The 16214-nt window shown below is 38.6% G+C and overlaps 1 protein-coding gene across 3 annotated transcripts in view; it reads right to left on the reverse strand.

The window, feature by feature from the left end:
• The window catches only part of LOC120536258 (interleukin-13 receptor subunit alpha-2-like), a 59984-nt gene that overhangs the window by 25190 nt on the left and 18580 nt on the right, over positions 1 to 16214 (reverse strand). For all 3 annotated transcript variants that reach the window (XM_039764578.1, XM_039764579.1, XM_039764581.1), the window contains 3 exons: positions 5876 to 6027; positions 5179 to 5330; positions 1710 to 1863 (listed from right to left, as the gene is read on the reverse strand). In XM_039764578.1, the coding sequence (XP_039620512.1) occupies positions 1710 to 1863; positions 5179 to 5330; positions 5876 to 5996 (427 nt within the window). In that variant the 5' untranslated portion in view covers positions 5997 to 6027. The remainder of the gene's footprint in view (positions 1 to 1709; positions 1864 to 5178; positions 5331 to 5875; positions 6028 to 16214) is intronic.

The raw sequence follows: 16214 nt of genomic DNA on the forward strand, positions 1-16214 counted from the left end.
TAATTTAACAAACATATTTTGCTGCATTTCACCTTAAAAATGATATCGTCATCATATGTAAATACGCGCTTTATAAAGTGTCTCAGGTTGTGAGATATTATAACTGTAGTGCAAGTTTACAGTGGGGTGATTGTACTTATAAGTACAAACAGTTCTACAAGGAGCAATTGATTGGCTGCATTTAAAGTTCTTGGGATTAAACTGTTTTGAACCTCGAGGTCCTGTACAGGAAAGGCTTTAAAACGTTTTGCAGTGGCTGAGACAGCGTGTCCTTGAAGCTGTATACCGATAATTCTCTTTCCGATCAGCTGCTGCTGTGATTCACACTCAGATACAGTGATATAAATACTCCGAGTGGTGCAGTGAGAGTAATATGGAAAAAGATGATCCACTGTGGCAACTCCTAACGGGAGGAGCTGAAAGAAGAAGAAGAAGAAGAAGAAGAAGAAGGAGAAGTGAGAGTAACAACGCTAAAGCAGTTATGGCATTTGGAATACTATGGCTGTTCCCTGGACCATTATATTGTTACGAGTTAATTACAATCAGATGCATTACACTAATAAACAATATGCGGTTAGTTTCTGTGTATTTATAAAGCCGCGTCATGAAAATAATGAGTAATCACACAATAACAGTAGCACTGCTTTGACGCTGGGTGCCGCCAGTTTGCAAAACCGCGGAGAACTTGCGTCACGACAAGGCATGAGGTACCGTGGAAAAGTGCAGGTTTTATACATCGCGATTTGAACGTGGAAAAGTTCTTACGCAACATTTCTGTGCGTATGCACCGTTTATACATGAGGCCCCTGGTCCTTGACTGGTGTCAAGAACAGCAGGATAGAACTGTTTTTGGCAGATCCTGGTGCTTTGAACATTTAAGCATTCTGTTTGAGGGACAGCAAGCCTGTATCTAATCTTCTCTGATCATGCAGGCACTCAAAGATGGAAGAAGTCTGTTTACTGCCCCTGGCTCTTGCCATTCCAGAGAATCCAGAGCATGTACGCTGACAGGATGACACATAATGGTGCCTGTAAATCTAGTACCTGACTGGTCCTATCCCTGCCTTGCGCCACATTTCTGTTTCTACTAACCCAGTCTTGTCCAGGCTCCTCGCAAGCCATTAAATAATAAATTCCAAGGTCTTTTTGTAACCCTACATATGGGAACATAACAGGCCTGAAATTCTCGGTATGCAGGAAAATCAGGTTTGGGAGGCCTCTAGAGGACTCATTACATCATAGCATTCAAACATTCAAAAAATCTCCAATATCTTGCTTAATTAGTAGACTAAAATCATGTTGAAAACTGCATTGTGATATGCAATACTACAATTGATTTTAATATGTTTTTATGTAACAGTACATTTCCAGTAACTAAATTATATGCCACGTTGATGGGTACTGGGAAGCTTCCTACACATTCTGAGATTTGGTTTGTCTAATTATTTGGAATGTGAACATCCTGGTAACAGCATACCAATGACGCTCTCTGCTATACAGAAAGCACAGCAAATGTGTGTGCCAACATCAAACAAAGGGCATCCCAAAGTGCTACATGGCAGCAGTAACCTGAACAGGATTTTCAAGGGTTCCAGAAGTTGGATTTGAGATAAAGATACATTTTACTTTTCAAATAATACTGTTAACAAATGTGTTCATTAATATTAAAATGGTAGAATATCCTATTACATTACATTCTTTTCACCTACCTTGTAAGGAAGGATGAAGAACTGTTTCAACCCAAACACTTCTCAATTCTGTGCCATTTATGCATTTGCCAGTCAAAATGCTTTGAACTTTCACCTTCACTTCTTTCTCCAGATTAAAGTGTACAATAAACATTAAGAGTTTCGTTGTCACTCTCTAGAAAACAGATTGTAACACAGTTACAGGTGTGAATGCCGCTGTGCTGGCACATGGAGCCTCAGCACTGAGTGAGCCACCCACACTGCTTCAGGCTCCATCTTCATGAGAGGAACATAAAAGGGTGTTCAAGTATGGAGCTGACTCTTTAAGTCTGCTCTCTATTGGCAGCTCCTGAAAACAAGCTAGATGTTGTGAAAGAATCAGTTAACCCAGAGACAGATAAATTACAAATGACAATATCAAGAAAATTCCACCTTGGATTTAGCAATCTCTTTGTAATTTATATTAGCGATACTAATACTAGCATAGCTGTTTAACTTGTGATCAGATGATATTAAACTGGAATACTGAAGTAGGTATAAAAACAATCTTCGAAACTGGGTGAACACTTGTAAAATGCAGTTTAATGTAGAGAATTGCAAAATGCTACATGCAAGCCTTAGGTTCTTACACTATGGGTCTCATGGGTTGCCTGCTTTTGTATTGTGCAATGGTGTTGATCACCATTGTATTCAATGCGAGAGAGTCGTGTATGGTTTGCGAAGAGTGTCAGAATGGGTCGCCACAGGCATTTTAAGCAAGCGAAACTGCTCCACTAAGCCTGTTGGTGGCAAATCTCCAAGGTCTAAAACCTGACCCACAGAAAATTAGAGCTGTTGAAGCCATATACCAACCAACAAATAAACAACTGAGATTCATTCAGCACCTGGCAAAGTTCCTTCCAAATATGTCTAATGTCAGTGCTCCCTTAAGAAAGCTCACGCAGAAAGATATTATTATTATTAATAATAATACATTTTATTTATATAGGAATAGCCTTGGAGCAATGAAGAAGACAATGTTTAGAGCCTAAAGAAAATCTCTACAGAAGCTCCGGTGATAAGAGTTAATGACCCTAATTTGCTGCTAACATTATTGGTCAATGTAAGTTTTAAAGGCCTGGGGGCAGTCCTGCAGGAAAAAACCTGTTGCCTATGCATCAAGTGTATTAATATTATCACGGCAGAACTATACACAGACAGAAAAGGAGAAATTAGCTGTGGTATTTGGGTGCACTAAATTTCATCAGTATGTGTATGGTTGCAAGGTGGATGTAGAAAATGATTATAAGGCGCTTCAGTCTGTCTTCAATAAGCCATTGCCTACAGCACCATTCAATGCAGCATCTACTGCTGGAACTACAGAAATATGATTCGGATGTGAAATTACAAATCTGGAACACTGATGTGGATTTCAAATCATCTGAGCAGGTGTAACCTACCTGAGATGGCAGAAACACTAATGTCAGAAGCAGATGTAAACACACTCCACCTAAAAGCACACTGACCTGTTTCACCAGACAGATATTCACAAGTCTAAAGAGAGACAGCTCAAGACACTTTACCATAAGAACTACAGGGTTTAGTGCTTGATGACTTGCCAAACAAACCTTACCAGCAGAGATCAGAGAGGACTGTACATAAAGGGATGAAATAATATGTATAGACTGACTTCTATACAAAGGCCTTTCTTTACATGCTAGAACTCATTCATGAATCTTGCCTTGGTGTGGTTAAATGCAAAAGCAGAGCACAGGAAATCATGTGTTGGCTCACTATAGCTACACAAGTACAGGGAAAGGTCAAAGTTTGTTAAAATATTTTATGACTAATACTAGGGGGCTCTGCCCTCTGCTCGCTTCGCTCCCCCACCATTGGGTTTGGTTAACCGGATATAAAATTTAAAGAGATTTTTATTTTCATAGGAATTGTATTATTTTCACTTTTACTTTAAAACTTCAGTAAAAGCAATATTTGGAATTAACTCTTCTTCAAGATTGTATTGAATTTTGACTCTGTTTCAATGCAACGTATAACTGTCGGTGAGTGAATTTAGTTTCTTTATCTCTAATAAATTACCCGACTTTTTCAAATGTTTGTTTCTGCTCTTTCGTCTTCGCTTAGTCGTTGTCCTGATAAAGTTCATAAGAGCTGAGAGCGCAGGAAGTGTGTCTGACAAAAGCATTCACAGAACTGAGAGGTTAGATGACCGTGGTCTTGACTTGAAAGAATCTAATGGCAAAGGTCACTGTCTCGCGGGACTTGCTTTCAAAGGTTGTAAGTTCTGCGTGACTTGAAAGAATCTCATGTTAAAAGTCTCCGTCTCGTGGGACTTCATTCAAAAAAAGTCTCTCAAAAAGTCACGTCTCATCTCAAGACAGCCCCGGGCGTGGTTAAATCTCTTGGCACAAAGACTCATCTTGCGGGACATGAAAGTGTCTCTCTGAGAAAATCAGGTCTCGTCTCCTTACAAGATTTTTTTTATAATAAAGAGATATAGATTACACTGAACTGAATTTATCATTTTTTTTATATAAGAGCTCGGGGTGTGACTTGTTTCCCATTTGAGATGCCTTACAGTGAGGCAACTTGATTGCGACTCCTGCAGATGGCAGTGCAAAGAAAGAAAATATTAATGTAAAGAAACTGATGTTGTTTTGAGTAAGAAGCAAACATGGACATAACATCTATAACTTACAGGAATCAAACTATAGATGTTTACTTTGATCCACTGTCATTATCTGGGCAAAATGCAAAAGCAACTATAAAGGGAAACAAAATGTTGCGGTAGCATAAGCTGTACAATATAAATCAAAGGATGTTACTCTCACAATCTTTATGGCCTTTCTTAGACCACATCTGGAGTCCTGTGTGCAGTTCTTTCTGATCACCATTCTAGAAAAAATGCACAACAGAATGAATCTGTGCAGAGAAATGCAACTAAGTATGTCATAAGATTAACGGACATGTCTCACTGTGCTAAGCTCTGGGAACGAAAGCCCTTTAGCTTTTGGCAGAGAAGGTCGGCAATCCAATCAAGGTCTTCAAACCTCTCAAAAGCAACAATAAAATTAGCCCAGCAGCAGTACCCAAGGACACCAGTAGACATTAAGACTACATTTAGAACATTTTGAGCATTTACGTAAAGATAGTTTTTTTTTGTATGTTTGAAGTAAATTGTGATTGTGTTATGCTTTAATAGGTTAAATATTTCAAAGGAGGTAAGGAGGGGGGAGTAAGTTACAGGTATTGTAAATGTGAATATTGGAGGTGGCAACACCATATTAAAGTACTCAGGGCCCTGCACACTGGATTAAACAAGGGGTTAGGAGTTACAAACACAACTAAATATGAGAATGAACAATTTATAGGGATGTAGAGTACAATTATTTAATAATAAATTCAGTAAACCCAGTAAGTAATAAAATAAGCCTTGAAGCCATCTGTTTACAGAATAAGACTCAGAGAATGCTCTCCATTGTTTTCCAATTACCTTCCATCGTTTTTGATCCGGACTATAGTACTGTAGCTCATACCAGAGCAGACACTCATCTTCAGTCTTGAAGAAAATTGGTGGCTGCCATTGTATGTGAAGTTCTCCAAGATGACCATGATCAATTATCTGTAAATTCCGTGGTGGGCCAACTAAAAAAGAAAGAAGAAAACCTGAATACCAAAGGGTACACACTTATAATAACCTACAGAGAAAGGCTAGGGGGTGGTTTAAATGAGTAAAGGAATACATGGAGTAAGTAAAATATTACAGCCACAAACAGCATCATGTAAGTTACTTTAAAGAGTATTTATAATTAATCCCTGTAAATAAACACTGAAATGTTTTCGTTCCCTTTAATGGCAGCTATACTGGCCATTAGTTTGTAATTCACATTGTGGCATACATCAGAACAATGTCTGAATTATGGGGACTATGAAAACATCTTTCAAATATTATATTTCTGAATAAAATACAGGTGGAATAGTGAGTAGGAATTAGAAGATCAGAAGAGTTCATGTGTTTCTTCATGTTCTGTTTAGCTACTGCTCACTTGGTGCTCAGCATTAACTAAATACCTAAAATGGCATACTTTCCTCCTCTTATAACACATGCAGAGCAAATCATTAAGTGCAGATTCTAAAGTAAAGAGTTATTGGCAGACCAATTAAAGCCACACTAATTAAACTTTACATACCTTCCAAGAGGAAATTTGTAATGTGATTGGTTTCTAAAGAAGCATCTGCACTGCAGGCTGTCCAATGGACAAAGAACAATGGGAGCAGCAAACAAAGCCTCAGGTCAGTTTTCAGGTCCATTCCACTAAAGACGGGCACTTTGATGGTTTAACTTCATAGTAAAAACAACATGATAGTGACATTAAGTGAGTACATAGGGGTATCTTCAACATTTATTTGTCATTAAACTAGAACAATCTTTATCTTTACAGTTCTTAAAGTTACAGTTCTTGCTACAGTATACTGAAGATGTGTCACATTAAAAGAAAAATGAGAACAAGTTAGAAACATTGAAATTTACAACCCTGTTTGAAATCAGTTTTAAGCACATTTGAATATTGGTTATGACAAAAAATGATATAATAATATGTTAAAATATGTGTGAGACCATAACTATGTTTGGAATTTCTTCATTCTGCACTTTGCCACATTATCACATTACAAACCCAGCTCATCAAACTCTAAGTCTACTCTTAAGTCCAAATACTGCTGACTTGGAGTCTTCTCTAAAATCCTCGATGGATTAATTCTTAGTTCCACTGAAACTCTGTCATGTCTTTTCCATCTTTCTGCTCAATTTAGTGGATGGCCTTTCTTGTCATAATCAAGGTGCTGACAATCAGCTAATCGTCAGAAAGCTTATTTTCTGACCCTTGAATCAATGCTGCTATTCCAATGCAGTGAACACAACAACAAACATGTAGCTTGACATGTTCAAATGCTGTGGAAAACCATTATATCCCTAAGAAGATGGGGGTTTGATCAGGAGATAAGGCTCTCCAGTTTGCGTCTATTCTTGTGATAATCACATAACCCACTCACATTAGTAAAAGCTGTATAATCTGAATGCCACTGTCGTGACTGATAACTGTTTCATTCTATCAGGTGTACAGTGGCATACTTTCTGAGACTCATCTGCATCGGTTTCCCACTTTACTGAAGTGGTGCTCAATTAAGTTTCTTGAAGTTCGGTCCCATAGCCTCCATGCTATTTGGACTCACCCGTATCCTCTTACAGTTACAACTAGATCTGCAGCATTACCCAAAGACAGAAAGAGGTGAGGTATCACATTGATTTAAACAAAAGACATAGTTTGACACAACCCAAAAGTGACCTCGTAGCAAATGAGTAAGGGTACTTTACTGTGCATCACATCTGAGTCTCAACTTCTCATCAGCTACTCCACACCTACCATCTCTAACTCTTCCCACTAGCCAAAGTATCATGTTGGCTCTGCTCAGCTCTTCCCACACATTGAGAAAGATGAAATAATAAGGGGAAAATGGAACATTCCCTGGAATAATGGGTGAAGGAGGTTCACATTCCATATCATTTGTCTGTGTGCGTGCATTTGTCACTGCTGTGTTATGTCAATAAGTCCTTATGAAGTAACCTGCCTTGCAAGCAATGCTGTCAGGAACAGACGCAGTAGAAATAAGAGCGTCTCATACATGAATGATTAAGCAAGCTACTACTGACTGAGTGTTTAGCAATAGCAGAGGAGATTAGCAGGTAACTTTGCAGGAGTAGAAAACCAAGCATGGCCAAGTGAAAACAAAAAATGACTTAAGCTGACACCCAAAAAGGCAAGAAGACAATGGAGTTCAGGCAGATTTTAACTTTAGAGTCTCGCAGCTATCCAGCGGCACACCACAACAAGGATGGCATTTCTTAACTCTACCATAAACACGGGCAAGCACTTGAAGGGGAAATAAATAGTAAGCATAACTTCAATTTGTTCTCTACCTGCTGAGGGCACATTTATACGTTTCAAATCCTGTGGTATGTACAGCTTACATGTTTAGTGACTACTGTACAGATACAGATAGCTTTACTTGGACTCCCTGGCTGACAATAAAGTATTCACCTTACTGCTGCATGTTGGCACAAACAATATGGCTGTCTCAGGTATTAAAAGATGAAGTTCATATCTGAGTGCACCAATGTTAAAAGAAAATGTTGGACCTTAATTTTGTCTGGACCCTTAACAAGACTATATAGAGGGAATGTAGTCTATAGCAGATAATGTTATGCAAATAAAAGCCTTTCATAACATTTGCAATAATTTTTGGAAATAGTCTTGATTTTTTTTTTTTTAGCAGAGATGATCTTCAATCTATCTGGAGAATCTTTTAATGTCTTATTGTTGGCTCAAGTATCTTTTCTTTTTATTTGACCTTTTATTTTTATCTTTTGCATATTGTCTAAATATTATTGGATAGGTTTCATGTCACTTTGATATATTGTTTAATATTGTTTTCTTTATTAATTATTTTATATGTATGTATTATGTTAATAATATATCTAAAGGTTCTTTAGGTTATCTGCCTTGTTTTCATTATGCTGGGCCTAAGGGGTGAGGCCCCCTGACGTTGTAGCAAGCCTTTATGAACCTGAACCTGCACATACTGAAGTGCTTTAGTTTGGTGTTGTGTCTTTGTGGCAAAATCTCTGGGCAACTGTGGTTTCATATATAAGGACTTCTTGAACTTTTTCTTGTTTTTCAACTGCTTTTTGGTGTTGATTTGACTTTAATTATTGGATTTTTGGCTGGGTTTGTTTATTATTGAGGACTGCCATTTTAGGTACTTGTTTTTTGCTTCTTTTGCTGCTTTCTGTTTTTTGTTCTTCTTATTACTTTCAAACTTCCATTTGGAAACAAAATCTTTAAATATCAAAGAATATTGCTCTTGTTATTGTGAGCCAGAGATTTTAACCATTTCCGGTTTCCCTCTTGATGCTTTTATGACATTTGAAAATTTGAGAAAACTACTTTGTTGGACCTGCAAAAGCTGCTTCTAGAGTTTGGGGCTCATGTTTGATTTATATTCCTCATTTTAAGCCTGGGATTAGAAATTGGAGGCTAAGCCTCATCCTCAATTTTGTAAGCTGGCAGAATCAGAACACTTATGTTTTCTTTCTAAGAAATGGCAGTAGAATTGCCGTAGCAGATTGTGAAAGGCCCAATTCATTGTCATAATCATTTATTGGATCTATCTATTACAGGGTTGAGATTCAAATTGTATGCATTAATATGCTAAATTAAATTAGCTCTGATAGTTATTAATTAAACCTGTTCCTAACCTTGACAGTACAATCATAGATTAAATAAAAAACAGTACAACATCTATATTTCTTCGGTACAACTCAATTTATGGATTCTGTGAGAAACTCAGACTTAACTACGGAGAAAGATGTAGATCAGCTGAAAATATAATGTGGCTATGAAAGAGGACTTAGATACAGTAGCTTCTCAAAAGAAAAGCGATTAAAGCACACAGAAACTCACCCTGGTTTAATGAGAGTACTCATGCTTTTAAATTGCACTGCCAAAAATAGAGCATATGTAACAGAGCATCAATGTTATGGGTTTTCCAACTGACAATGTTAAAAAATAATAATTAAAACAAAAAAACTTGTTTCTACCCCTCTCTGAAAAATATAAGGACAGAAATAAACATCTGGCGCCGTTTCAATCTGATAATTTTAAAAACAGGAATTCAAAACTGCAAAAGTCTTACAAATATCCCAAGTTTCAAAAGCTTCTTCAAAGATGGAATTAATAACACAAGATCTGATTTCAAAGTCATCTCACACTACGCATCTTCTCCTTGCCCAAACCACCTAAATAATTTTTACTTGATTGCAGGAAAGGAACCCAAATATACATTTTTAAACTGCAACATACTACCTGTTCCTTAGACCCTGTCTCAGCAAAACTATTGAAAAGCTAGGCCCAAATATGCTTAATAATTACAGACCTCTTTCAAATTTACATTTGCTTTTTAAAGTACTGAAAAAAGTAGCTGCCACGCAGCTTCAGTCTCACATTATACATCATTTGCTTAAGAAGTTCCAGTCTGGATTTCACACTGGTGATATTACGGAAATAGCACTAAATCATTTTATGAATGACATTTTAGTATGAATATATAGATACAATTATTATGTCGTTAGATTCAAGCACACGATTCTATTCTGTTCTGGAAAATTACACTGGGCTCTCAGGCGCCTTTCCTAGTGTGGCTTAGTTTATGTTTTTCAAATCAGTTTCATTAGGCATAGCAATGTTTTGTCAGCACTCCATCAGTATGTTCAGAGTTTAGATATGGTACACCGCAGGGTCAATATTTAGACCTTTACTTTTCTGCTTTAAACGTTTCTACTAGGAGATATTACAAAACATAAGATTCACTTTCATTCTTATGCAGATGATATTCAGCTATAAGCTTCTTTCTGAGTGAATGGTTTTAGAGGACAGATGATAAATACTTGTGTTAGAATACTATATATATTGTAAGGTTTCTGAACTCTTTTGGGACTCCCCCTAACAGGATAACACGCCGAACAGCATCCCAAAGCTGCATCTGTGGAAGACAGTTTATCAGTTGCCGGGGCAACCGCGGTCTCCCAGCGCTGCAGCGGCTTGCAGCTAAAACAGATCTGTGTCAATTACGGTTGCGATATAAGCGCTTGCTGTCGATGGGTGATGTAAGGAACATTATACATTCAGGGAACAGTATTACCTGGCTACGTCCCTTCCTGATAGCTGTGTCTGTGTATAGGTGAGTGGTAGATTCCACTACAATAAATAACTGTGTTGTTCCTGCTTTAAGCTGAATAAAGTTGTTTTTGCTAAAGTACTGAGACTTAGCCTCGTGTTTTGGGGTGCAAGACAGGGACTCGAACATCACTACATACAGTGGGTACGGAAAGTATTCAGATCCCCTTCAATTTGTCACTCTTTGTTATATTGCAGCCATTTGCTAAAATCATTTAAATTATTTTTTTTCCTCATTAATGTACACACAGCACCCCATATTGACAGACAAAAAAAGAATTTTTGAAATTGTTGCAGATTTATTAAAAAAGAAAAACTGAAATATCACATGGTCCTAAGTATTCAGACCCTTTGCTCAGTATTTAGTTGAAGCACCCTTTTGAGCTAACACAGCCATGAGTCTTCTTGGGAAAGATGCAACAAGTTTTTCACACCTGGATTTGGGGATCCTCTGCCATTCCTCCTTGCAGATCCTCTCCAGTTCTGTCAGGTTGGATGGTAAACGTTGGTGGACAGCCATTTTAGGTCTCTCCAGAGAAGCTCAATTGGGTTTAAGTCAGGGCTGTGGGTGGGCCATTCAAGAACAGTCACAGTGTTGTTGTGAAGCCACTCCTTCGTTATTTTAGCTGTGTGCCTAGGGTCATTGTCTTGTTGGAAGGTAAACCTTCGGCCCAGTCTGAGGTCCTTAGCACTCTGGAGAAGGTTTTTGTCCAGGATATCTCTGTACTTGGCCGTATTCATCTTTCCCTCGATTGCAACCAGTTGTCCTGTCCCTGCAGCTGAAAACACCCCCACAGCATGATGCTGCCACCGCCATGCTTCACTGTGGGGACTGTATTGGAGAAGTGATGAGCAGTGCCTGGTTATCTCCACACATACCGCTTAGAATTAAGGCCAAAAAGTTCTATCTTGGTCTCATCAGACCAGAGAATCTTATTTCTCACCATCTCAGAATCCTTCAGGTGTCTTTTAGCAAAGTCCATGCAGGCTGTCATGTGTCTTGCCTCTCCTCAGTGTGTGGAGAACCCAATTGAGCTTCTCTGGAGAGACCTAAAAATGGCTGTCCACCAACGTTTACCATCCAACCTGACAGAACTGGAGAGGATCTCCAAGGAGGAATGGCAGAGGATCCCCAAATCCAGGTGTGAAAAACTTGTTGCATCTTTCCCAAGAAGACTCATGGCTGTATTAGCTCAAAAGGGTGCTTCTACTAAATACTGAGCAATGGGTCTGAATACTTAGGACCATGTGATATTTCAGTTTTTCTTTTTTAATAAATCTGCAACAATTTCAAAAATTCTTTTTTTGTCTGTCAATATGGGGTGCTGTGTGTACATTAATGAGGAAAAAAATTTATTTAAATGATTTTAGCAAATGGCTGCAATATAACAAAGAATGAAAAACTGAAGGGGGCCTGAATACTTTCTGTACCCACTGAATACAGTTAGGTCCATAAATATTTGGACAGAGACAACTTTTTTCTAATTTTGGTTCTTTACATTACCACAATGAATTTTAAAAGAAACAACTCAGATGCAGTTGAAGTGCAGACTTTCAGCTTTAATTCAGTGGGATGAACAAAACAATTGCATAAAAATGTGAGGTAACTAAAGCATTTTTTTTACACAATCCCTTCATTTCAGGGGCTCAAAAGTAATTGGACAAATTAAATAACTGGAAATAAAATGTTCATTTCTAATACTTGGTTGAAAACCCTTTGCTGGTAATGACAGCCTGAAGTCTTGAACTCCTGGACATCACCAGATGCTGGGTTTCCTCCTTTTTAATGCTCTGCCAGGCCTTTACTGCAGCGGCTTTCAGTTGCTGTTTGTTTGTGGGCCTTTCTGTCCGAAGTTTAGTCTTCAACAAGTGAAATGCATGCTCAATTTGGTTAAAATCAGGTGACTGACTTGGCCATTCAAGAATTTTCCCACTTCTTTGCTTTAATAAACTCCTGGGTTGCTTTGGCTGTATATTTTGGGTCATTGTCCATCTGTATCATGAAACGCTGCCCAATCAATTTGACTGCATTTAGCTGGATTTGAGCAGACAGTATGTCTCTGAACACCTCAGAATTCATTCGGCTGCTTCTGTCCTGTGTCACATCATCAATAAACACTAGTGTCCCAGTGCCACAGGCAGCCATGCACGCCCAAACCATCACACTGTCTCCACCATGTTTTATAGATGATGTGGTATGCTTTGGATAATGAGCTGTTCCATGCCTTCTCCATACTTTTTTCTTGCCATCATTCTGGTAGAGGTTGATCTTGGTTTCATCTATCCAAAGAATGTTTTTCCAGAACTGTGCTGGCTTTTTTAGATGTTCTTTAGCAAAGTCCAGTCTAGCCTTTCTATTCTTGAGGCTTATGAGTGGCTTGCACCCTCTGTATTTACTTTCATGCAGTCTTCTCTTTATGGTAGACTTGGACATCGATACGCCGACCCCCTGGAGAGTGTTGTTCACTTGGCTGGCTGTTGTGAAGGGGTTTCTCTTCACCATGGAAATGATTCTGCAATCATCCACCACTGTTGTCTTCCGTGGACGTCCAGGTCTTTTCGCGTTGCTGAGTTCACCAGTGCTTGCTTGCTTTCTCAGGATTTACCAAACTTTAGATTTTGCCACTCATAATATTGTAGCAATTTCTCGGATGGGTTTTTTCTGTTTTCACAGCTTAAGAATGGCTTCTTTCACCTGCATGGAGAGCTCCTTTGACCGCATGTTGTCTGTTCACATGAAAATCTTCCACATGCAAGCACCACACCTCAAACCAACTCCATGCCTTTTATCTGCTTAATTGATAATGACATAACGACGGACTTGCCCACACCTGTCCATGAAATAGCCTTTGAGTCAATTGTCCAATTACTTTTGAGCTCCTGAAATGAAGGGATTGTGTAAAAAAAATGCTTTAGTTGCCTCACATTTTTATGCAATCTTTTTGTTCAACCCATTGAATTAAAGCTGAAAGTCTGCACTTCAACTGCATCTGAGTTGTTTCATTTAAAATTCATTGTGGTAATGTACACAACCAAAATTAGAAATATATATATATATATACACATACACACACACATAATATATATAAATATATATATTTGTACCTGGAAATCCACAAAGGGAGAAATTGAATGACTTCTTAAAATTGTTTTTTTATTCCTAAGCTTTCGACTTCTAAACAGAATCATCATCAGAGGAACATGATTAGACTTCCAAGAATCCAAAGTAATATATAGCATATAAAGTCTTTTTTATATGTGCATGTTCTTCTTTTCAAGCCTGCATATGTTGAGTTCATGTCCAAATGTATATTAATGGCATTTTCATCGGATAGCCACATTTCAGCCAGTTCTCTGGTACTTGCACTGAGTCTCATTTAAATGTGTATCCGGCTGAACTTGTATGTGTGTATATATCAAAGACCATGGGTCCTTTCTTCTGACTGCATTGCGATGTTCTTGTATATGTGTGGCAAATGTTTTTGATGTCTGCCACATGCTATAAACCGTGTTCTGTGTGTCTGCTGCTGATTTCTTGCTTTTAGAATGAAAAAGAACGGTGCACAGCACGTTTGTAGGCTTGTGTGCTACTCTGATGCATAATCTGAGCAGGATACGTGCTGTACCTTCAGATACCAGGTGGGATGGGGAGTCATGTTGGAGTCAATTGTTTGCTGGGGTCTCTGGCGTCTCATATGTAAGCATTGTCTGATGAATGTCTTTGGGCAGCTGTTTGATGTGAACAGTTGGAAATGACAACAACTTTAATTTTTTTTAGTCTCCTTGGTATTGCAATGGGTGTGAACTCTTCTGAATAGTGTTTTAACACAGCTCCGTTTACGTGATGAGGGGTGATTGCTAGCAAAGTGTAACATTTTGTCTGCATAACATTCCTTATGATAAACACCTGTAATCAGTGTGGCGTCATTACCTCTCAATGGATATGTCCAAGAAATTGATGCGTCAGTTTATTTGTTTTTCTATAGTAAACTGGATCACAGGGAATACTGCATTGATGTTGTTATAAAAATCATTTAGCTAGTCACTTAAATGTGTTGTCAATGTAGTGTATCCACAGTTTCGGTGTGTACTGAGTTACAGTTAGATGAATTAAAAAACTAATTTAAGATATGTGATTCATTTTCTCCCTTTGTGGATTTCCAACTACAAATATGCAAACCGTATCACAAATTTTCGCTTACAAATATATATATATATACACTCAGCAAAAAAAGAAACGTCCCTTTTTCAGGACTGTGTATTTCAACAATAATGTTTTAAAAACCCAAATAACTTTACAGATCTTCATTGTAAAGGGTTTAAACAATGTTTTCCATGCATGTTCAATTAACCATAATCAATTAATTACCATGCACCTGTGGAATGGTCGTTAAGACCTTAACAGCTTACAGAAAGTAGGCATTTAAGGTCACAGTTCTAAAAACGCAGGACACTAAAGAGACTTGTCTACCGACTGTGAAAAACACCCAAAGAAAGATGCCCAGGATCCCTGCTCATCTGCGTGAACGTGCATTAGGCATGCTGCAGGGAGGCATGAGGACTGCTGATGAGGCTAGGGCAATAAATTGCCATGTCCGCACTGTGAGACACCTAAGACAGCGCTACAGGAAGACAGGAAGGACAGCTGATCATCCTCGCAGTGGAAGACCACGTGTAACAACACCTGCACAGGATCGGTACATCCGAATATCACACCTGCGTGACAGGTACAGGATGGCCACAACAACTGCCCGAGTCACACCAGGAACACACAATTCCTCCATCGGTGCTCAGACTGTCCGCAATAGACTGAGAGAGGCTGGACTGAGGGCTTGTAGGCCTGTTGTAAGGCAGGTCCTTACCAGACATCACCAGCAACAACGCCGCCTATGGGCACAAACCCACCTTCGCTGGACCAGACAGGATTGGCAAAAAGTGCTCTTCACTGATGAGTCACGGTTTTGTCTCACCAGGGGTGATGGACGGATTCTTGTTTATCGTCGAAGGAATGAGCGTTACACCGAGGCCTGTACCCTGGAGTGGGATCAATTTGGATCGATGGCTAGGGCCATTCCCCCCAGAAATGTCCAGGAACTTGCAGGTGCCTTGGTGGAAGAGTGGGGTAACATCTCACAGCAAGAACTGACAAATCTGGTCCAGTCCATGAGGAGGAGATGCACTGCAGTACTTCAAGCAGCTGGTGGCCACACCAGATACTGACTGGTACTTTTGATTTTGAGCCTCCCTTCATTCAGGGACACATTGTGAAACATTTTTAGTTTATGTCTTATGGTGTTGACTCTTTTAGTGTTCATACAAATATTTACACATTAAGTTTACTAAAAGTAAAAACAGTTGAAAGTCAGAGGACGTTTCTTTTTTTGCTGAGTATCTATATATATAGAGAGTATATGAATTTGTGGGGAATGATACAGACCGTAATGTTCTGTCATTTCTAGCCCAGTAGGCCTAAACATTAGTTTTACTGAATCAGCATGGAAGTTGTTATCTTTGACCCCAGTCTGTATTTTAATCACATTACAACACCATCTAAAACCAATTTTCCAGCTTAAAATATTGGAAAACTATGATAATTTTTAAATATAACTGAAACTGAGAAACTAATTCATGCATTTGTGTTTCTAGCAGAACTGACTACTGCAATGCTTAATTCATAGGCTGCTCAACTCATTCCACAGTATAGGCAGCCTTCAGTTCATTCAAAATGCTGCTGAAA

The sequence above is a fragment of the Polypterus senegalus genome, chromosome 10 (assembly GCF_016835505.1).
Source record: "Polypterus senegalus isolate Bchr_013 chromosome 10, ASM1683550v1, whole genome shotgun sequence".
Classification (NCBI taxonomy): Eukaryota; Metazoa; Chordata; class Cladistia; order Polypteriformes; family Polypteridae; genus Polypterus; species Polypterus senegalus.